General features: G+C 43.8%; 2 protein-coding genes and 1 long non-coding RNA gene across 7 annotated transcripts in view; 2 read left to right on the top strand and 1 right to left on the bottom strand.

The window, feature by feature from the left end:
• ZYX (zyxin) overlaps window positions 1-6,689 on the bottom strand; it is a 29,284-nt gene extending 22,595 nt beyond the window's left edge. Inside the window, exon 1 of one of the 2 annotated variants that reach the window (XM_064409993.1) lies at window positions 6,519-6,689. In XM_064409993.1, the coding sequence (XP_064266063.1) occupies window positions 6,519-6,624 (106 nt within the window). In that variant the 5' untranslated portion in view covers window positions 6,625-6,689. Of the gene's footprint in view, window positions 1-4,689; window positions 5,432-6,518 lie in introns of those variants that run through there. The other variant, XM_064410000.1, reaches the window with a different exon arrangement.
• LOC135294566 (uncharacterized) lies at window positions 3,889-4,957 on the top strand. Its single transcript, XR_010356637.1, has 2 exons — window positions 3,889-3,965; window positions 4,650-4,957. It is a non-coding gene; the product is annotated as an uncharacterized LOC135294566 (long non-coding RNA).
• The window catches only part of FAM131B (family with sequence similarity 131 member B), a 32,731-nt gene continuing 15,103 nt past the window's right edge, over window positions 5,934-23,561 (top strand). Inside the window, exon 1 of one of the 4 annotated variants that reach the window (XM_064410004.1) lies at window positions 5,934-6,303. In XM_064410004.1, the coding sequence (XP_064266074.1) occupies window positions 6,276-6,303 (28 nt within the window). In that variant the 5' untranslated portion in view covers window positions 5,934-6,275. Of the gene's footprint in view, window positions 6,304-6,601; window positions 6,728-23,561 lie in introns of those variants that run through there. The other 3 variants (XM_064410003.1, XM_064410006.1, XM_064410005.1) reach the window with 3 other exon arrangements.

The raw sequence follows: 23,561 nt of genomic DNA, 5'->3' as shown, positions 1-23,561 counted from the left end.
GTTATAGGTGGCCCACTCCTTGGCAGGGTTTTATGTGTTGGGAAGACATACCTCCCCACTGTAGAAATTCTAATTTGTTTCAGATTTATTTTTTTTTTAATTTCACCTTGTATCAAAATAAGTGTGTTTTTAAGGTATCTTGCGAACATCAAAGTATTTAATTCCTCTGGGCAAGATTGTCCTTAATTTTGGACACTCTGCCAAATGTTCAGTTTCCAAAATATGATGCCATAATGTCCCAAGCATGTGTCTCTACTGTGGCAGCAATAGGCCAATTTGAGAATTCACCATGAAGAGAAGAGGAGAAAATATTTTATGGTGAAAGAGGAGAAAATAATGGTGCTCACCATTACATCTCTTCAGCAATATGGGATAAAATACCCAGGAGGAGTTTTTGATAAATGCACAATTGAGGGTGTGGACGATTAGTTCTATCTCAGCACTGAACTAATATGCTCCCCTAAAGTTTTTACGGTCTTTGGGTGCAGGAAGGACAAGATCAAGTTTGCTGGGGTGTGAGTGTAAGTAAGCATGAGCCTATATCACAATATGTAATGCAAACATATTCTACCTCTCTCCACCTGTTATCCCTTCAGTTGATTCACACAGCCTCAAATATTTTCCCAGCTTGAAAGGAACCCAGCCTTTCACTTACGTGAGATAAGTTGCACCACTTTCAGGTTCTGAACTACATTGGCACTCCTTTATTTCCTTCTTTAAAACCTCATAAAAAACCTTTCTGTTTGTCTTCTGCAGCAAAGAAGCTCTAAAGAAAGAAGAACTGCATGAGTCATTTTGCTATCTCATTTCCTTTTCGGTCCACGCGAAAATCCTATCAGTAGCTAATACAGCTTGATGTAGAATTAACTCTTATGGCATCTACTACATTATCTCTATGAAGCAATTACTGAGATCTCTGCCAGAAGTAGCTTTTACTGGGGAATCCAAACTGCCAGTGGCAGGAGGCCAGCAGTGAAGCATACTGGAGCAACAGCCCCTGCAGGACGACTCCTGCCTCTATAGATCTGGTACAGACACTATTTTTGTAAACATCTCCTACTCATGAACTTCATAGGCCTCTGCATATTTTCCACAGCTGAAGACACGTCTTGCAAGAAGCTTGTAGGAAGTTTCTCCATGTCTTCTGTGATAGTAGCTGGTCACAAGGTATTACATAAAGATTTTAAAAAGGATCAGAGAAGGAAAAGATGGACATTCATTTTCCAGAGTCTTTTCATGGGATAATAGACATGCTTGCCAATGACACATCTGAGGACAGAATAGGCAAAAGGAAGACATTTTGCATTATCTGGTGCTTGGTAATGTTTACTTGAAAGTGGGACATTTGTTGGCAAGATATATATTGCTTTTTCTTTTCATTTTAGCTTGTTTTAGTGGTAGCTAAGGAAGATGACAGGGGCACATTACCTACTGTGATATAATCTGCATCTGTGATAATTAATTGATGAAAAGAATATATTTACTCAGCAGGTAAGACAGTGACAACGGCTTTGTATTTTATAAGCAGCGTTTCTTTGGAAGATGCTGTTCCAGTATTTATAATTTTTAAGATCTTTATATATATATATATAGAGAGAGAGAGAGAGAGAGATATAGGCAACCTCTGGTAGAACAGGTTTAATAGATTCATCAATGGCTTATAGGAAAGATGAACACTATTGAGCAGCTGTCTCTTAAAACACAAACAGTTAACTTACAGCATAAGCTGGTCTTCAGGGATATGATGGAAGCCTCAGGGTACATTTAGAATAAGTTGCTAAGATCTAGACTAGTTCTAAAACTGTTTTGCTCTGTGCTGTTATCAGCCCCTCTATCAGGCTAGTGACTCTATCAGTCACAAGCTGACTATTTTTAGATTTGCTGGAATTGTGTTTTCCTCCCCACCCATCCCTGCCCAGCCTTACAGTGACCATTCTGTGTGCAGGGCATGGGGGGAAGAGAGGCGTGGATCCATGTCTGTTCCCAATTCAACTTGGCATACAACCCCAGAAAAAGGTGGTCCTCACCTAGGAGCACATGCTGCTGAATTCATTCTCTGCTGAATTCATTGCAAAACTGCAGAAATGGAGGAAGAAGAAAGTTAAGGGATCTTTATGTGGCACTTCCTCCAGCAGCATCCTTGACCTACTTTGGGCAGCAGTGAAGCTCTGTTTTGCAAACAAAAGTTGCTAATGGCAGTGACCTACAGAACACAACATGTCAAACATTCCTTCCCTTTTGCCAACACAGCCCCTCACAACAGGGGCTGTGGAAGGGGAGATTTTCAGATCTGCAATAAAGACAGGGCACATAATTTCATCCATCATAAAAATAAATTAGGAAGTTGCAAGGGGCTGTTTCCTACTGCTCCTTTCTTCTGATGTACCCAGATTTGTAAAAAGATCTATCCATGTTTCTCTCTAGATATTTAAATACCTCCCTCTCCCAAACCTGTACAAAAACTTACATTTGTGAAGATCCTTCAGACCAGCATTTAAATCAGCACTTATCAAACAAATTTTGTACACGATTTCCTACATGAAATTGTAGCCTCATTGTTTAAGAACGAGCCCACAATGCTCAGAGAAAATATCCACAGCCTGTCAGAAAGTGTATTTCAAAGAAAACAAAACCGTTTATGTTCTGTCATTTACCTCCAGCTCCTTGAAGCAGCAGTGGAAATACTGTTGCTCATGAAAGTGCAAGGACAAAAACTGTGGGGGACAGTTAGATTTATGCTCTGTTTCAGTCCCTTGTTCAGAGATTCAGACTTGTCACTTCCCTCCTACGAGATAATTCTTATGAAATCACATTCTTATTAAACCATGTATTTCTTGTATGTAAAATACCTACTTTTCTTTTGGTACTATATGATAAACATTTTTACTGTTTTTTAAAATTTTGTTATTGGCTTGATAAAAACTAGAAACTGTTCACTGATGATGAATTCCCTATTGCATAAAGCCTACTGTACAGAAGAGCTGAGCAACTGGGTAAAAGCCGAGTCTTAACAAAATATTCTCAACCTCTAATGAGAATGAAATTTACTTTAAATATGGAGATTTATGTAAATATAAATAAGACATAATATTATGTAAACATGACAAATAAAGGTGTGATTAAGAACCAAAAGATGGTGAAGAGTCTATCCTTTCATTAAGCTGACTATATCAGAAATGAGAAATGAAGCATGGCTGTAGGTGCCAAGACAGGTATTGCTTCCAGCAGCTAAGTGATATTGATTTCAAATTAAAAAAAAGAGGGAGCTGGTGGCATCAGGACATGCGAGACAGCCACAAGACAGACCAATAGTTCTGTGGAGTGAATGAATAGACACTTGGGTATAATCCCTCTTTCCAGTTCTTTTTTTTCTGCTGTGCATGTCTGGCAGCAGCATGGGTGCTTGCCAGATCCTGTATAAAGTACCACCTCACTAAAGCAGCAGCGTGAAGAACTGGAAAGCAGCTTTTCAGGCAGGGTAAGTGCTAGGACTTGCTCACCTGCCTGTGGGATCACACCCTGGGGCAGAAGTCAGAGCATGTTGATGTAGATGATATTGTAGCTTAATGAAAAGAAAGCCAAATGTGCATTTGCTAGGACTTGGGATATGACTCTGAGCTTGAGATAAACTGATAGACAAGCTCAGGAGGAATAAAGAAAGAAGAGTCAATGTGACTTGTCTGAAATCTTCACTGAAAAGGAAACCACAGCAGAGTTCACTCAGTGCACAGAGAAGGTTGACAGAGGAACAGGTTTAGATTTGGTGGGTGGGTAAGAGGGAGAAGGGGATTAAAATGAAACCAGATTCTCTGAACAGAGGAAAAGAAATTGCCCACAGCTGTGTCAGTAATACATCTTAGGCCAGGGTGAGGTGCAAATGCTGTTTAGGGGGGGGGTTGGTGAAACTGCTTAGGACAGCTGTCCTGATCGATCACAGGAGACTCTGGGTGACAACAGCTGGCTAGGTAGCCACCAACTTAAAAAACATTTACCCAAAACAGGACTTTTTCTTAATATACCACTTTTCCCATTGCAATCTGCTTTTGCTTCCCTTTTCCTTGCATTTTTAGCCCTAGAGATCTGCTTCTTAGAGATAGTGCAACACCTTGGTAAACATACTGCCAGACCTATTGTTTCCCAGTACTTTTACAACGTAGGTTAGAAGAGTGTAGATATGTTGGGAAAAGTATCTTTAGTAAGTCATTCAGAAAAAAACAAGAAGAAAACGGATAGGTTTGGAAATATATGGGGGAGGTGAAAGGAGTGAAATAGGGAAAGAATTCTAACTGTGGAAAAACTTCATCCTCACCAGGGATGAATCGTACCCAGTTACACACAAGCATTGTAGCAGCAGAGCAGACTGGCCTCAGGCACCAGAGAGGAGGGGACTCTGATCTCTCACACTTCAGCAGCATCATGTTCACCATACATAGTAATACCTTCAATTTCATGAAGAAGGAAAAAGATAAACTAGCTGCATATATTCAGGCTGTGGTTTGGGGTTTTTTTCTGCCTTTGCCTTTCCTGCATAGATTTTATTTTGTAAATTGACTTTATCTGAGTAGACTTCCTGCTTATTGTTTCAGAGGGTCAGGCAAAATACATTCTGTCTGAAGTCCTTTTTTATCCCTATTTTTTTCCTTTCTTAGGCTGACTGTAAGGTGTGAATGGAAAAATGAATGAACTTACCTATTCTTTAGTACTGCTGTTAATGAAGAATGATCAGCTGTCTTGAGTGACTTCTCAGCAATGCTGACAAAAACTGAATTTTCCAAGCACGAGGATGAGATCAAAATGGATCACATGGGATCAGCAAAATTGAATTTGCCAGTACTAGAGATGGGTGTAAGGATGCTGGTGAGATCAGAGAGGCTTTTTGGGCAAAGGAGACACAAAGGGCCAGGGAGAAATTGTGAGCATTTCAGAGTGAAGGTGGACGGACCAGACTGCAGAGAGGCCTGGGAAAGCGGGCCATGAGGATGCTGCCTGTTGATGGGTGCCATCAGGTGAGAAGAATTTGGGCTGGGATGGGAACTGACCTAACCACACCTTCCCCATCTGCAGAGATGCCTCCTTACTGCCTTGTTAGCGGGGAGGACGTGGGAAAGGCCTCAGCGAGCATCCTCAAGGCTGGGCTTGCTTCCTTCACGGTTATGCGGGGCCAGGGGCAGAGGCCGAGCCCCGGGGGGCAGATCGGACCGCGGGGAACCACCGTCCTCCAGCCGGATGGCGCTGGGGCGGCTCCGCGGGCCGCCTGCCCCTCGGTAGTTCCCGCAGTCCCTGCGGGCCGGGCTGCGGCGGGACCGCACCGGCACCGCGCCGGGCCGGCCCAGCCCAGCCGCGCGGGAGCGCGCCGGGCACGCCCCAGGGGAGGCGCGGCGCGGCCGCTGGGGGGCTGCCGGTAACTGAGTCGAATCCGCGAGTGTAGTTACCGGGAAACCGCGCCCGCCCCGCCTCCATCCATCCATCCATCCATCCATCCATCCATCCATCCATCCATCCATCCATCCATCCATCCATCCATCCATCCATCCATCCATCCATCCATCCATCCATCCCATCCATCCCATCCATCCATCCCCACCGCCCCTCGCTGCTACTGCTTCTTCTTACGGGAACGAGCCCGCTGCTCACCCGCCTCCCCCTTTCGCTCCCGGCCTGCGGCACCGCCCGCCGCTCACCTGTGCCCGCCCCGCTCCCCCGGCGGGCAGGAGGGGCCTCGCGACGCCCCCCGCTCCGTGCGCATCCCGCACCTGTCCCGTCCTGCCCGCCCTCCCGCCGGGGTCCCTCGCCTGCGCCCCGCCGCCGGCCCGGCCCGCGCTCCCCGTGGGCACAGGGGCGGCCCGGCCCGCCCGGCGCTACCTCCCCTCCCCGGGCCGCGGAGGGCGGCAGCCAATCGGCGCGGCGCTGCCGGGCCGAGCTGTTTACCCAATCCCAGCCCGCCCCCCGTCGGGGAGCCGGGAGCGGGCGGGCAGTGGGGGCTCGGCGGCGGCACCGGCGGGGACACGGCAGCGGACGGGGAGCCGCGCGGGGCGCGGCGCGGCGCGGAGCGGAGCGCGGAGGCGCGGTGGGGGCAGATGCCAGACTGGCCCGCGGGCTCCCCGCCTCGCCCCGGCGGGGGCATCCCGCGCTCCCACCTGAGCATGACCCTGCGCCGGTCCCCGCTGGGCCACCCCGGCGTTTCCCGCTGAAGGGACCGGCTCCTTTCCGACCTCCGCCGCTCTCCGCCTACTAGCTGCTGAGGCTGCCGCCTCTCCCCGGAGCCCGCCGGCGTGATGGGCTGCATCGGATCCCGCACCGTGGGTAAGGCGTTGGCGGGGACGGCGCCAGAGGATGCTCAGGCAGCCGCGGCCCCCGCCCCGGTACCCGCACGACAGCCCCCGGCAGGGCGGGTGACGGGCCGCCCCCTCGCAGTCCCACTCCCGGCCGCCCGTGCAGCGCCATTCGCTGCCTGCGACCCTTCCCCACCTCGGTCTCCCGTGGCGTGGCGGAGCTGCAAGGAGCCTGGTCCAGCCTACCTCTAGTCTCACTCTGTGTGAGCAGGCATTTAGCTGGCTCAGACAGCTCAGCGCGGGGCCGGGGGTCGTCTGCCCGTGTCACCCGTGACGAAAGGTCGCCGAACATGTGGGTCAGTGCGGCGCCTCCGGAGAAGGGGGTGGGTGCGGGGCGTGCCGTGCCGTGCCTCCCGAAGCGAGATCTGGCGGCCGGCGGCGGTCTCCTTTGCTCGGTAAGGGTTTATTGTTATCCGAGGATACATAACGTTGCATGATCTGCACGTCTTCTTGTCTCCCCCTTCCCCCTGCGTAGACTTCAATGGAGAAGAGCAAGCAAAACTGAATCCCTTCCCTCTCGCAGAGCTGTTGCAAGGGGACACGGGGAGGGACCACATCCTTCCGCTGGGCCACAGCATGCACATTTTTAACCAAAAGATCCCAAGCCTTCAGGCTGTGTAACCCACCTCTCCCCTCCTACACACATGCAGATACCAAGAGGTCCCTTGATCTTTAAGCAGAGGTATCTACAGGTAAACACAGCATTCTGGGCACACGTTCTTGCCTTCAGGAATTTTTTTTGTATTTTCTGTGCAAACCACTGGTACAGTTCTATCAGTTACATGGGGATATGTAATTCAATGTGCCAAAAGAATATCTGAGAGCAAAACGAGTTCATTTGGCAGTACATCTTGCTCCCCAGCCATCCGTTCTGTCTCTCCCAGGAGCACGTGGGCATCTGTGGGAAAAGGAGACCTCTGAGGACATCAGAATTGCACCACCACCCCAGATGGAGGGACTGTGTCACCCCAGAGTAAATCCGAGCGTTTATGTCAAAGCCTGATGCTGTGACACTTCTTGTCTCAGTGGGAAAGCCCTTTGTGAGCGCTTGCAGGGAACCATCTACTCCTGCAACAGCAAACTTTAAACTACAGAATCCAGTTTCTACTTCGGGAATTAATTCCTGCATCTAGCCTATGTCTCTCAGTGGTCTCAAATGTCCTTATGACCTCTCTTACATATGTACATGGCAAAGGTCACTGCAATATTTCCCTTGAGATTCTTCAAGCTCACCTGTATCAGTCTCTGTAGCATATTAGGACATGTATTGCTTCCATCTCCTGCCTTGCCCCTATCCTCCACACACCCATGCTGCTGAGGACATTATTATTCTGTTAGCTGGGTAATTATTGATACACCTTTTATCAATGTGTTAACGCTGTTAACTGGCAGCGTTAATTCTTGGTCTCTCTTCCCACAATGCTGTTGTAATAAAGAACAAACATGCATTTAGTACCATCCACTCTCCACTGCAAAATGTGGTTAAGCTGTCATGCAAACTACAGGTGTTTGTTGCTGTGCGTGGCAGCATTTTTATGATCTGTGACTTAGAGTCTGTGTTACAAAAAAACCCCTGGTATAACTGAGCTGTTGCAAGTATCATTCTCATATGTTTGTATATATGTTTATAAATGTCATACAGTTGTGTTGGCATAGACGAAAACAGAAAATAGCATCTATGCTATGTTGATGGGATAATGATAGCTGAAAATTCACTTTGCAAATTGCAGTCCTTCAGTACAGACCTTAATGGTACAGATGTTTGACTTCTCATATGATAGCAATTTTTGGTTAATGTGATACACGTTCATTCTTGATGGTGATAGCTCAGTGGACTTTAGGGACCTATTTATACAGTTAACTGAGGAATTTTTCTTGCCCTGGTGTTACGAAGGCATGTGCTAGAGGGGATTGCACAGCTATGATTCTGGTCTCTGTGGGAGTCAGATATGAATGTAGTAATACTGTCTGATGCCTGCTTTGTGTGAAACTTTTACACTGCTTTGCTTTAGAAGGGGCTTATTTTTCTGTCAGTCCTCGAGGCTGGATTTAGTGAAGGTGGGATCCTTGAGTTTTAGTTGGACTACTCCACCTAAGGAATTTTGTTCAGAACAATTCTTACTTGGCAGCCTAGAGTTTTGGCTCCAGCCTTCCTGGAGTTATTGAGAGGATTCTTCAGACATATTTTCTTCGAGCTGGAAATCAATGCTTTGAAGTACTAGGTCTGAGCTCAAGGATGTGGTTGGAAACTAACATCCTAGCATCAGCACAGCTTTTGTGTTCTCTCTTCCAAGCATATCTGGTTAGATTTTTGCAGAATTAGTTCAGTATACAGGCTCTGTATTGCCTTCCCAAGACTAGGTAGGTCCTAGAGAAGGGAGTGCTATGCTTGTATTGGTTTTACCTTGAAATTTACATGGAGCAGATTTTGAACTCAGAATTCAAGAGGTTTTAATTAGTGATAGAAAGCTCATAATCAGTCACATTTAGTTTATTCACCATACAAGGGCCAGTGCAGGATTGTGCCCTGAGCTTGCTCCGGGCCTTTTTCCATTCCAATTTTAAACAAGCCACATGATTTCTTCATCTCCCGCAGGGATGTTTTACTATGATCTAGTTAGATGTCATAGTTTGCACATGTTTACTGATGTGCAACTTTACATCTTCTTTCCTAAATATGAGTTTTCTGGTTATTTCTCCCCTGGGGAAAAGTAATTGAGAGGGTCATAAGGGAGCAGCTCCATATGTGATAATTTGAAATAGAGTCATAGAGTATATTTAAATTTTACAGAGGATGCCAGAATGGCAATGATTACATTATGATTTCCTAAGGTATGGAAAAAGCTGAAAAGTGATCTTAAAAGGCTAACCTGATATCCAGTCACCTTCTCCACTGTCACATCTCCATGTCATACATGTGCTTTGTGTAACATGGCATGATAACAATTACTCAGAAGTGGAGGTGGCTTCTTCCTCTGGTAATGGCTGCAGGTCATGTCTGTGTATTGGTGATATCCCATCATAGTTCCTGGAGAGCTGCCTAGCAACTCTCATCATAGCTGGGTCTCAGTTTCAGGAATGTACAGGAGAATTTTCACTGAAGTTGCTAGACAGTTAAGGCTGTAAAATCCATCTAGGAACTTGCAGATATTTGAGTGCCAAACAGCTAAATGCCAAAGATCTGCTTGGTTGTTGTCAGTAAATGAGTGAGCCAAGTTTAGGGTTTCAGGTGTGCATAGGTGTCTGAATGCATTGCAAGTGTACCTTTGACTACAGCTTAGACATCTCCTAACACTGGCTGTTCTGATTAGTGTGGCAGGGTTTCTCTTAGTTCCTTGGATGGATTAAATTAATAGAAAGCTCAAGCCTGTTAAGTGTAAGATTGCTGTCTTTTTTTCTAGTGATTTCTCTCACGTCTTTGCACAGAAGCCTGCAGCAAACATGTTTTGTGAATGTGATGTAAAATGGTGGGAAAATATTCCAAGACAGTACCAACTAATAGTACTTCTGGAATGTGAGAGAAGAGAAAGTAGAGTTGCTCACACTGAGGGTCAGGAAAAACTTTTGACTCTGAGAAGTGTCAAGCACACAAGTTTCCCAGAGAGGTTGTTCATTATCCAGTCTTAGAGGTTTTCAGGACCAGACTGGGTAAAGCCATGAGTAATCTGGTCTAACATCATAGCTGACTCTGCTTTTGAACTGGAGTTTTCACCTCAGGAGGCACCTTCCAACCCAATCATCCTGTGATCCTGTGCTTAGGGTCTAAACCCTGGAGTGGTTGCCTCTCTGACTCCGGTTGGACTCACTTCTTTAGTCTTGCCAGAGGACCCCAGGTCTTCCACATGTCATCAGTACACTCCTACATGTTGCCCCCATCACCACTTTCCTTTAACTACTGTGGGTGCCATGTGTGACTGAATTCCTCACCATGATAACCCCAGCTGTCAGCTGCAGCCCTCTCTGTGTGTTTTTGTTCCGGCAGTTTTGCAAGAAACAGCCCAGGCGACAGCTAGCCTGGTGCACAGGGCCTCAGTCACTGACTGTGCAGGCTGGAAAAGGCAGTGCTCTTCCTTGTTAATTAATTGTTCAGCATCTGGGTCAGATGTGATCTGCCAAAGCCAGGTACTTGGCTTCCTGGGCTCCCCTTCACAAGGAATGGTCAGTGTCCTGTCAGAGGCAGGAGTATGTACTTCATCTGTTGCTTTCCCACTGGATGATCTATGCTACGTGTAAATGAGTGGCTCATAGCACCCACAGCAGGAGAGATGGAGCCAAAGACCACCCACTCCTAATCCAGCCACTTTAGATTCAGCAGAGTGGGAGCAGGGTAGGAGGCTGACAGGAGAGGGGTAAAGCAGCTGGAGCAAGCAGTGAACATCCCTTGCATTTTTCTCCTTACTTATCCCCTTCCCCCCCAAAGATCTGTAGGTGTGTGACGTGAGATCTGGAATGGCAAGTGTGGTCTACACACTTGGAGCGTGAAAAAGTGAGACATCCACTCAGCATGCATACCTCATACATGCCAAGTATGTATCAAGGTGTCCAGTTCCTGCCTCCTTTACCTTCATCATCTGAGTGAGTCAGTGAAAAGAATGAAGAGAGGAGGAGCCTCAGAAAGGAGATGGCATTGCAGAAGGAAACTGAGTCATGAAAGTAGGAGTAATTTCATTTAGTTGCATGCACACAGGTGGAAGGGGAAGGAGCGCAGAGTTCTGTGTAGAAACTGTAGGTGGCATGAGAAAAAGAGTGGGAATACATGAAAAGGGGCATCTGGGTAACTTGTTCCTCCCTTACTTGGGACAGAGACAGACAGAACAGAGGGACAAAGGGACACCTTCCAGATCAGATTGCCTTCTGGTTGGTTTCACTTCACTACTTGTATTTCTTCACAGTTCGGGTTTTCCTCTTTTGAGCAGTTCTCAATCTGATCACTTTTAGAAACTCAAGTAGAGAGCTCAGGGATGAGAACTTGTTTCTGCCAATAAGATTCTGAGCAGAGACCATCTCCCAGACCTAGCAGCCAGTTGTCCTGAAAGGTGTATGAACAGGTGATCTCTGAGACCTCCCTCAGGGTTTCTGAAATGCAGGTGAGTAGTTTCAAAGTTGTGGAAGGGAGAGGCTAGGAAAGAGCACGATTGCATAAGCCTGGCTTTATAAGGAAACAGTCCTAGAAAAAATGTGTGCAAGGTAAGTGTGTGTCAGAAACAGTCACTAGTAACAGAAAACAGTCTTTGGCATGTTTGGATTGATGTGAGACTTCTGTGTGTGCACAATGCAACAGATGTGATTTGAGGAGAAGAACTGAGGAAGAGCATACTCATTTCGTGAATTCCTATGGACAGTAATATCGCAAGAATTATGATGAGAAATTACCAAGGAGCTGAAAAATGGAAGTAATGAATTCATTGGCATGACAGAGCTGGGAGTCTTAATTCTATAGACTGATGTGTATTGAAGCAGAAGTGAGCTAATCAATACATGTTTTAGGCCTGCTTTCTTGGGGGGGAAGTAGAAAAATGGTTTTCAGCTCATATAATAAGGTTGTGCTCTCCAACAGCAAACAACCATGATTTTAGACTGACACTTAACCAGTTCAAGGTAATTCACACTCATGAGTTTTAAGTGCTGATAAAAAGTCAAAGCTGTGTTCTATAAGTTCTTGAAATGGTGAAGAAGGTGTCAAGTGAAAAGCTGGGGTGTTAGCACAACTCTAAAGGTTTTGTGAGATGATCTATGTATTTAATTTTATCAATTTGTTAAAATTTACAATAAAATATTAGAAGGCCAATATATCAGTGAGAATGGGCTCACACAAAGCAGAGCCTGTCAAGCTAACTTTATTTCATGACTTTATGGGACTCCCTGCAGCCAAGTACTTCTCTGATAGAAGTATTTTACCTGCAATCATGGTAATGGAGGTAAAATATGAGATTGGTAAAAGATACAACCTCTAATAAGCTAGCAATCAGCTTAGAACCACATGATTCTTAGTTAATATATGAATGCAGTACATTCTAAGTGCATCTAAACTCAGTAGATAGCAAAATAGTAACAAGGAAAAAATCATTATTGGAAAACCTGTGGCTCTAATTTTGCCAAGTACCGTGTGATTTTTACATAATGCTTAAAATCCTGAGGAAGATCTAAATTACTGATAAACTTGATGGAATTTGCAATGACCAGAAGAACTGCTAACATTAAAAATAACAAATGGAAGGGATAAATCACTAATAGGGAACAGTTTGATTAAAGTACTGACAGACAGTGTGTGTTTCAATCTAACCAAATATGAGTTAATCTAAGTATTTAGTGGCAGAGTGTGAATAGTATTTATGGGACCAGAACTCTTATGTTGGAAAGCAGTCACACTAAATAAGCTTTTAGATATTGGAACTGGTAATCAGTAGGTCAACAGCTACTACTGAGATGCTGCAGCCAAGGAAGCTGATGTGTTTCTTTGATCTTGAATGTTGAATAGGAGGAGAGAAAAGCATATTTTCTCTGCATTTGGCACTTGTGAAAAAAAAAATAATTCATCTAGTTTGTCTAATTCTATTATTATCACTTTGAGAAATACTGCAAAACTAAAGTATGACAAGAAAATAAACATACAGCCATGAATAAAAACTTACAGAAGTGACTTGATGACAGTCCTTAAGTGTTTGATTGAAGAAAAAAATTACCTCGAAGTCATATGACTCTTCAACCTAGTAGAAAACTGTTAAGATGTGAGAGAAGGATGGCTGATACATTCAGATTGGAAATGAGGCAAAAATCAAACAGTAAAAATACTGAACTATTGGCGTAATTTACTGAGAGTTGTACTGAGCCCTCTGTCATATGAGCACAAGGAAATCAAGATTTTAAAAAATGCTCTCATTCAAGCACAGCAACAGAAAGTATAATTAATAAAGGGAATACATTTAGCCTCTCTTATTTTAAGGAGGTCATAGTAAATGATAAGGATGTTTCTCTGTGAGTTTAAGCTATACATTCCCAGGTCCAGGAGTATACCAGACTTCTAGATGAAACATAATTTTTATATCCCGAAACAAATGGGGTTGTATTTGCAGATGCTGATCAGACATGGCTCATGAGGAAAGTTTCAGTTCAAAATTTCTAAAGTGCACTGGAGAAAACAATTTGGTGACCCAAATGGTGAGCACACGGATTGACATTCCACATAGGAAGAAGAGTTTTAGAGTTTATACTACTGGCCATTTATGTTCACTGGCAAGGATGGTGACAGAAAGCTGTGACAGCCAGAGGAGGATCAAAGAGGCTGTGGAAGCAGGAAGCTCAGCAGGCTGCAGATTAAATGTTTACTTCAGGAGCTATTCAAAGAGCCTGTAAAAAGCAAATAACTTGCCTTTTGCAATGATTAGGAGGGCTTAGTGCGTGGTGTTACTACTAAAGAGGCTTCAGGTGACTCAGAGAAATCACCTCTCTGAGCAGAACATCACACCCTCTGCCCTCAGCCTCAAAAACCCAACAGTTTTGTATCTGTTCATTGTGAAAGAAGTTGTGGAATTTTATCCTGTGGAACCTTTTCTTGTTTGAGATGCATCACATCAGCTTCAGATCAAAGCTTCAGTGAGGTTGTAGAGCAGGTAGACAAAAAAGTCGTCAGATGATATTCATTTGAGACTTCTGGAGAAGTTTGAGAATGAAGGAGCTGAACTGCAGATAGTTATCTGTAATGCTTTCCAGTTGCTTTGGTACAAGAGGATTGGAAGGTAGATGATGTGATGCCAGTTTTTTAAATGATTTTGAGATCTGGAGAACTACAAGCTAGTAAACAAGATGTGCCCAGGAGGCAAGCTAATAAACATTACTCTAAAGAACAGAATTAGTGCATGCATGGAGATACAAGATCTACTGATAAAGAGTTAACCCTACTTTTGTTAGTGGATATCACAATTTACAAGTCTTAGAAGGGGTCAGCAAGCAATATTGATGAAGGAGGTCCAGTGGCAATAGTCCACTTGGATTTGCAAAGCACATTTGTAAAGGTCACTCACCCCAGGCTGTTAAAAGACATAAATCTGCTGTTGAATCCGAGATGTTCCTTAAGTAGCTGGGTAAAGATAGGAAACAAGGATTAGCATGAAATGTCATTTTTTCACAGGAATATTTTTTTCAGATTTGTGCGTATCCATAAATGATATGAGTATTTTTTCAGATATGTGCATATCTGTAAATGACATGCAAAAAGGGAAGGGCTACATAATGAGGTAACAAATTATGTTAATAAAGTAATCATTTGGAGGAGCAGACAGAAAACTGCATGAAGTGATTTGAGAAAGGATTTCACAATATCAAATTACTAGGTCATTTGATTTCACAATATCAAATGACATAAATTATGGGTGAAATTTGATGTGGATAAATGTAAAATGATGCACACAGGCGAAGCAATTCTAGAGTTACATTTGCAGTGATGGAGGCTCTGAGTTTACTGTTGCCACGCAGGAACGAGACCTTGTGGTTATAATGTGTGGCTTAATGCTTAGTACCACTCAAAATGCCAATCAAATGTTAGCAATTAGGAAAAGAATAAGAGAATAAAATGAGAAATTGCATTATACTGTGCATGTATCCATATGGTTCCCTTGTTTTGATATTTTATAATGCATTGACCCTAATGGTCTATTCCCATTTCAGAAAGGCCATAATCAAAATGGAAAAGATTCAGAAAAGGGTAGGAAAGACAATCAAAGGTATTGTGTGGCTAATATGAAAGGAGCCATTTAAATAGGGATTTCTCAAGTATGGAAATGAGATGGTTAAGGATATGACAGATAACTAAAAATCATTAATTTTCTCTGGGATAGGAACAGCATGGAGAAAATGATGAGGGAAGACTATTTAATTATCAATTTTAAAACAGAGTCTAAACATCAAACAAAACTAGCAAGTGGCAAGTTTAAAGCAAATAAAAGCACTTCTTCATGTAACAGAATTCAATTGTGGAATTACTTGACTTAGGATGTTATGGGTACTAAATTTTTTTTATTTATTTTAGAAGTGAACAGATTAATCCTTTAAAGATGACTAAATACAGAGATGATGTCTGTCTTTGAAGCTACTTGAGGAGTAAATTGTGACAGGTTAGGACAGATATTCTGGGAAGATATTGCTACTGTTTTCCCTGTTTGAATTGTTCCCTGTCTTTCTTAGACATCCACTCCCATTTTAAGGACAATCTGATACCCATCCCAAACAAATACTAAATACTTCCTTTCTCACCACTTCCCAAAAGAAGAAGAGAATGAAGAAAAGAAACTGGAGAGGAAAAAAACCCAATCACTAAGGAGTGGGGGGTGGGAAGAAGAAAGCAATAAGAAAAGAGAACAGACTAACAGCCTAAAACCTGGAAAACAGGTAACCAAGGGGGAGCAATGAGCAGAGCACTCCTGTATTTCCATGATATCCAGGAACTGGTAGGTGCTGCCTAGTCATGTCCTGCCCAGAGCACAAGAATAGAAATAGCACTGTTATTTGCTGGGATCTTGGGATTTCCTCCTCCCGGAGCTGGACATATCCAGCTTGGTGAGAAATAGGATAGTTGACAGAGAGGACTACAATTTAGTGGGTCTGGGATAGAAACTGTACAATAAAGATGTGAGAAGTGCAGCCAGAATCAAAATAATGAGTTTTGGAGGAGACAGAAGGCTGGCATGTGTGCTGTGCTAGTCTCCCTCTGACTGCAGAAAAGGCTTGACTCAGGGAGTCCTCTGAAGAAACTTGTGCCTTCTCCTTGATGAAGGATTTTCCCAGATGATATTTCTAATGGGCCATTGAATTAGTTCAAAGCATAAACTGGCCACTGGGGTTCTTCATTTTCTTCTGACAATGAGTGGTCCTATAACCATGAATCATGGGTCTAAGGGGTTGTTAACCCTGTGTTTGTGTTTGAGGGGGAGGTTGAAGAAACAATATGTATGCCTGGCAGAGAGGGACGACTGTTCTCTTGGCGTGGCCTCTTAAACAATAGGTACCTGCTGTGTAGGTGTGGATGCCCTCAGGGACAGCAGGGAAGATCATGGGGTGAGGTTAGGGGTCGGTGTGATGGTGTTTATAATGGTGAGATGTGGCCTCACCTGTGCAGGTGCGGGGCTGGGCATTCAGTGCCTGCAGTTCTGCCTAGTCAGCTCAGTCCCTGCAGTCTCAGTGCCAGCAGCTCTTGGTCATTTTCCCCAGTTGCTTCGGGAGCTGTGGAGCTCTGTCTGGAGAGGACACAGCAAGTCTTGCTGGTGGCTTTCTAGGGTTGGGAACAGTTTCTCGTACCAGATATCTGCTGGAAATACAATACAGCAGAGAGGAATCAGACCAGGAGTTTCCTGGAGTGTGTAAGAATTTCCTGACACAGCTGGTGAGTGTGCCAACTAAGGAAGGCACCTGCTGGACCTGTTGTTTGTGAACAGGGAAGGACTTGTGGGTGATGTGATGGTTGGAGGCTGTCTTGGGCATAGCCATCACAAAATGAGAGAGTTTTTGATTCTCAGAACAGTAAGGAGGGGCTCAGCAGAACTGCTGACCTTAAGGAGGTCAGACTTTGACTTGTTTAGGAGAGTGTTTGACAGAGTCCCTTAAGAGGCAGTCCTGAAGGGCAGAGGAGTCCAGGAAGGCTGGACATTCTTCAAGAGGATATCATAAAGGTGCAGAAGCAGGCCATCCCCATGTGCTGAAAGATGAGCTGGTGGGGAAAAAGACCAGCCTGGCTGAACAGAGAGCTTAGTCTGGAAAACTATTCCCTGGAAACTCATGAAATAGAGTGTTTCACCTTTGGAAGAAGGGGCAGGTCATTCAGGAAGACTACAAGGATGTTGTGAAGTTTTGCAGAGAGAAAATTAAAAAGGCCAAAGACCATCAGAATTTAGTCTGACCACTGCCATAAAAGGCAATAAAAATGTTTCTGTAAATGCATAAGCAGCCAAAGGAGGGCTAAGGAGAATCGTCATCCTTTATTGGATGTGGAGGGAAATGTAGTGACTAAATATGAGGAAAAGGCTGAGAAAAGGCTGAAATACACTTTGTTTTTTGGGGAGAGTGCTGGCAGGGAGTCAGCAGCCTCAGTGCTTCCTGTCTGGCTCTGACCACTGCTGCTGTCCCAAAAGCAGGTGCTTTGTGAGGACTGTGACCAAGTGTGTGATGGCTGTGGTGGAGAAGGTTGTAGCCACCTGGCTGTAAACTCTGCGGCTGCCAGGGTGACACGCCGCAGCTGAGGCAGGGCAGGTAAGGAGGATGGAGCCTGAAACTCAAAGGCTGCCACTGCCTCCATGTGATGGTGTTTGGAGCAGGCTCTGGTTTTGTCCATTCCACGAAGAGGGACCAGGAGAATCCCTGAGGTGAGAAAGGTGTGTTGTGATCTGCTGGTTGACCCTTGAGGAGCACTGGGGGTACTGCTTCTTCCCCGCTGCTAAGGATGAATCTACAGCACGAAGATGGCAATTCTAATAGTATTCCTGTGCTGCACGTGACGTGCTGGCTACAGAGGGATTAAAATTTAAACACCTATGGAGAGCAACATATGCAATTGCGTGCTGCATATTACTTCTGTGAGGCTGGCTGCAGGCCAGCCAGAAGTGACTGCTACCTTGGTTCATATCGATGTTTTCCTACTTAATGTGTTGAGTGAGGGCCCTGGGGACACATTCCCTGCACTTCAGAGAAGCAGTGGAGAATGAGGATAAACCCATTGCTGCTGTTCACGCTGGCTGAGACTTGTTCTGCAAATGAGACATTGCTCTGAGGTTTGGGTTTTTTTGAGTTTGTGTTAGTTGGATGTGTTTCGTTTTACAGTAGCTCCTTAGCCCACATGACATGATGGCTTCTCAGAGCAGTGCTGCTTGTGTCTAGCATTAGGCTCTCTGCTCATCTTTTACTTGTGGTAGCCTTTAGTATTGGTTTGACAGTGCTTACAGTCAAGAAGAAAAATGTAGGTGTTAGGGCTTTGTTCACTAATTCTATCTCCTAAACAGCTCTGAAAGGGGACCTACCTGCACAGAGAGGTAGAATGGTCTGGAAAAGTACTCAAATTACCCAAACTGAAAGCAAAGATCCTGAGAATTGCCCATCTGATTCCTGATCTTACAGACATGTCAGAGCTGGAGTTGTTTCCATTTTTTATCAGAAATTTGAAAGACATCTGTTTTGTGGAGACCAAGATATTTCTCTGCCTTGATGAGCACCAAACTGTTCAGCTCTGTCTCCTCCACAAAATCAGGGTTTTTTTTTCTGTTTCTCTTCCACAAATGACCCTGTTGGTAGGTGCCAGCAGCAGATAACTAATTTTTATGCTTCCTTATGCAGTACAAGTTAAAATTCCTACAGAGTTAGGGGAATAACTAGGGTTGGTGGATTTCTCAGCTTTACCTGAGAGAATTTGAGTGCTTCCTTCAGAGGTTCACCTCAGGGACAGCTCTGGTGACAGAGCTTGATGACCTTTTGAATAGCTTTGGTTGGCTCAGTGTAAAGCAGGCAGGGAGGGAGAAGGTTTCTATGGTTATTCTAGCCACCCATCTGTCAGTCCTTCCCAGAAGCTTCAACTGCTTTAATTTCAACCACATTTGACAAGACACGATGATGTTGTGTTTGACAAAGATACACACTCCCATGAGTATAATGAAAATTGGTATCAGGGACAGAACAATTTAAAGACTGATCATAATTACTGCAATTACATTTGTTGTTTTCTTAGTTGTTGAGAGGGAAAAAAAGGGAATGGAAAGGAATAATTGAACTATTTACTCTAAATATTCATCTTTACCAACATTAACGCTGGCTACCAATATCAAATGACAAGGTTTCTATTCTCTGCTGGAAAGTAACGTTTGAGAAACAGAAGTGTGCTAACAGGGGATAATAGCAGTGCTGGAAAGTCATTGCTTAATTAAAATGTTTTTTTGTTAATTGGCATGACACATCAGAAAGCAAATAACACAATAATACTTACTTGGTATATGGTGTAGACCTTCACCAGCATGATGTTTGGGAGGGAAGAAGAAAATTTAAGACTCTCAAACTCTGTTCATCTATTTGGTGTGGCACAAAATAGAGGAGACAAATTGGAGATATGTTTAACATCCAGCACAGAAGTTACAACACAACAGATTATTAAAGGCTGTAGATGCAGATTAAAGTCATAGATGCAGAAGCCTGATTCAAGCATGGACCTTGGTAAATGAACAAAATGCAGGCACAGGTACCAAATATAGAATCAATTAATGCACAGTGGAAACAGCAATTGAGAAAATGTCAAGAGGAAACCCAAGGAGAATGAGCTTGTTTTGAGTAATTCAAAACAAGGTGAATTTCTTATGGTCATAGAATGCCAAGAAACTGAAATTATGACCAAGAAACTCAGCGTCTTCATGGTAAATTAAGGTGGCAAAACGTGCCACAGAAATAGCAAAAAAGTAGTAGTAATAGATCAGCAAGGTGAGGTGAAGTCATCCAGATGATTTTTGTATTTTTTCCAGTGCATTCATCAAATGTTCACTTTACTTGGGAATGCTTACTACACATATTCCCTAGTTCCTGAGAGCCCAAAGTTATGATGCTCAAAAAACCCAGAATAAAGCAAGAGATGGGGAAAAGGATATTTTCTTTCCCCCACATTTTTTTCCTCTTTAAATGTTTTTCATCTTTATTATTTAGAAAGGCTTGACTTAAAAATAATCTTGGTTTTTACCTTAACAGTACTATAAGAGGAAGATGGATGATATTTTCCTGCAAAGGCTTAAATTACTTTAGTTGGAACATTACATCAGTTGTAATGGAGACATCTTTTTCTTATGAGTGTTTTTGCAGACTTTGTTTTTATTTAATTTGTGTTAAAAAAATACAAAGCAGCCATGATCTGAAATAATGTGGCTTAATGTATTTTGACAGCTTTCATTTTCCTTCTCTGCTTCATGTAATCAGCTTCCTACTTTTTCTTCAGCATCTACTGTGTCTTCCAAAACAGGGATGAAATCTGTGATGTTAAAAAAACCCAAACCAAATAACAAGTTTTTAAATAAAATGAAGACAACTTTTAAAAGTTCAGTGAAAATGAATCCCCTCTATATCCTTTCTATACAGAAACAATGACAAGGTCAGAAACCCAGTTATCTTTAACTTTCATCACCTCATTTCAGAACATCTGAAGGAGAATGATAGCATGTTTGTAAAAATTCCTTTTTAAAATTAGCTTTATGACCCACTCATTTTAAAATTCTTATCAGCTCTATATGGAGAAGAGCAAATACTATTTGGTAGGAGGTGATTGATCATGGAATTACAAATGGAATAGTCATGATGATTAGCAGAAGCTGGAATGGGAGATGTATAAGAGAAATTATACAGGAGAAGAAACATACCATTAGAAAAGAAAAAAACTCTGCACTAATTGTGGGGAGAAAGAGGTTGACAAGAGACTGGATAAAAAGAATACTAATTTACAAAGTATTGCTTTCAGTTTGTGTTTTCCCACTTCACTCTCCATACTTTTTTTCCTGGTTTTCCATGGTTTTTTCCTTCTATCTGTCAGAGCAGAACTTGTTTCTTCATGTCTTGATCTAACATGGGTTAATGTTGCCCTTGCTATTTCTAGCAGGAGATAAAAAAACCCACTAACCTTTATCCAGCTTTCAATAAGAGGAAGTAATGTTGCCCCAGGCCCAACATCAGTTAGACATTTTCTTTTCAACCAGTGTGTGATGCTGTAACTTTTCAGCAGATATGACTGCATTTAAAGCCATTTAACAGATGTTAAAGAGTTATTTTTTCTCAATATATTTCTCTCTTAGTACCTGTGAAACTGTTTAGATATTTATTTTCAAAAATTATTCAGTCTCTATAGAGCATGCAGAATCACATATTACTCATTCTTTTTCCCTTAACTAGGTTGATGAGCTGTTTTCAACTAGAGAGAAACAGTAGTAAATAAATTCTGTAGGTCTTCAGTTCTGGTATTACAGAACAGGTGTGGACTTGGAGACAAATAATTCTTTGATGTTCTTCAACCATTTGATGCTACCATCTGCCAGAATAGTATTAATACTGGATAAGACAAAGCTCCTGGGAGACCTTCTAGCACCTTCTGTGGCCTAAAGGGGGCCTGAATGCTGGAGAGGGAATTTTACAAGGGCATGGAGGGATAGTGCCGGGGGAAGTGGCTTCAGAATGGAAAGGGTTGGTTTAAATTCAATAATAAGAAGAAATTCTTTACTGTGAGGGTGGTGAGGCACTGGCACAGGGTGCCCAGTGGAGCTGTGGGTGTCCCATCCCTGGGAGGGTTCAAGGCCAGGTTGGATGGGGCTTTGAGCAACCTGGTCTAATGGAAGGTGTCCTTGTCTGTGGCAGCTGGGTGAGATGATTTTTAAGGTTCCTTCTAACCCAAACCATTGTGTGGTTCTATGAATATTTTCCACGTTCTAGCACTTCAATAAAACCATCAGTGGGCTTGCAGCATCGAGGGCAAAGGCTGAGTGTCATTTACTGAACTTTGGGCCTGTCAAATGACATGTGCTGGGCAAGAGGCTGCTCTTTCTTTGGCTGGGGTGGAGGTGTCTTTGCAGTGCATGCCCAGAATGGTGCTGCAGCCTGCTTGCAGTGTGTGCCTGGGTGGCTCCAGACTTACACAAGGGCCACAGCACTGTGCTCAGAAAGAGCTGACAGTACAGGAAAGACCTCGGGTAAATGCAGATAAAACAGGTGTGACACTGTTACCTGCACTGAAGGGTTCTGTAGAGCTGCCTTCTGCTCGGGAGAGGTGATGTCTCTCCTGCCTCTCCAGCATCCCTGTCTTGTTCAGCTCTGTGGCAGGAATGCCCCAACTCTCCCCTTCCAGTGTGCAGGGTTGCAGGTGGAGGGAAGGAGCACAGACAGGAAAAGGCAGCTGGATCCCAGTCTGCAGGGGCAGGCTCTTGCTCTGCTCTTTACACTGTTTTCATCCTCCCACTGACCTCTGTTAGACCCTCAGTCCACCCTGATCACAGTCCACCCCTCCACTCCTTCCTCTCTAGATTTGCACTTTCTGGCAGCACTCCCTTCCTGTTCCCTTTACCCCTTCCCTGTTCAGGGGGACTGAGGACAAATGCGTTCCATTCTAAGCCAGACCTTACACCCAGGTGGTGGCTGTATCTGTCAGCTGGGCTTTCACAGCTCTGTCAAAAACTTCCCATTGCCAGAGAGACTTCCAGCCCTAGGAGGTTTACTTGGACCCCAGATATAAGAAGTTCCCAGTCGTGGTGGCAAAAGGCAACTCACAAGTGGCCCATTAAGCCTTGCTCCTCTTGCTTGAGTACAGAAATATCCAGATCTCCCTCTCTTGCTTTGCTGGACTCCAGTCCAGTCCGTGGCAGTGCAGTCAGCAAGAGCTCAGTGAGGCCCAATACATGGATGTGCTTGTCAGGAAAACCAGTTAAGAGGCTCACAGCCCTGAAAGGTGATGTTGGTCATGCTTGTCATAGCCATTGTCCTGCCTTCTCCAGAGATGTGGCTGTGTCTGACCTCTATGCTCACCTTTGTAACATGCAGTACAGGAATCCTTTTTTTTTTTTTGAGTTCCCTGAGTTGCAAGGAACTGCAGCTCAGAGGACAGCAGTTTTACGCAGCCTAATTAGAAGCATATGGAGGATGCTGTTAAAGCACTTGGTTCTGATGAACAGAAATGTACTTTGGATGTGAAGGAAAAAATATCCCTTAGTTCTCTCATAAATGGACCTTCCTGCACAGCAGAAGTTTGAGATGTGAAGGTGTGGTGGACACCACAATAAGCAAACAGTGTTGTCTTTCTGTTGTTTTTCATATTGCCATGTTTAGCCTTTTTAGCAGACAAAATCAGGTTTTTTTTGGATTTTGAATTCTAGCTAATGAATGCCTCAGGTTTTCCCACCCTGAAGTGCCTCCATGGCTCCTGCAGGCCTGTGTGGGGTGGAGCGCAGCATCTCTCACCTGTTGGAAGATTTGTACTGGGGAAGTGCAGTGATGAGCACTGTAGAAATGTACCAGAACTGCTAGAATGAGCAAGGGGCTTTGCATATGTCTGTGGAGGAGAAATTTGCTATAAAGAGTAAAAAAAAAAAAAGTTAGAAGATCATGAAAGTAGAACCATTCACATTCAATCCAACCAGACTAGACCTTGCTGAATTGGTCCCAGGAAGAGATTATCATTTTGACCGCTACATTTCTTGACAGATTCTAGGAGGCTCAGGTTTAAGGATCGTACAATGGTTCCTC

This window comes from Passer domesticus, chromosome 2 (assembly GCF_036417665.1).
Source record: "Passer domesticus isolate bPasDom1 chromosome 2, bPasDom1.hap1, whole genome shotgun sequence".
Classification (NCBI taxonomy): Eukaryota; Metazoa; Chordata; class Aves; order Passeriformes; family Passeridae; genus Passer; species Passer domesticus.
Note: the sequence above shows the minus strand (reverse complement) of the source record. Positions and strands in the feature narration are given on the sequence as shown.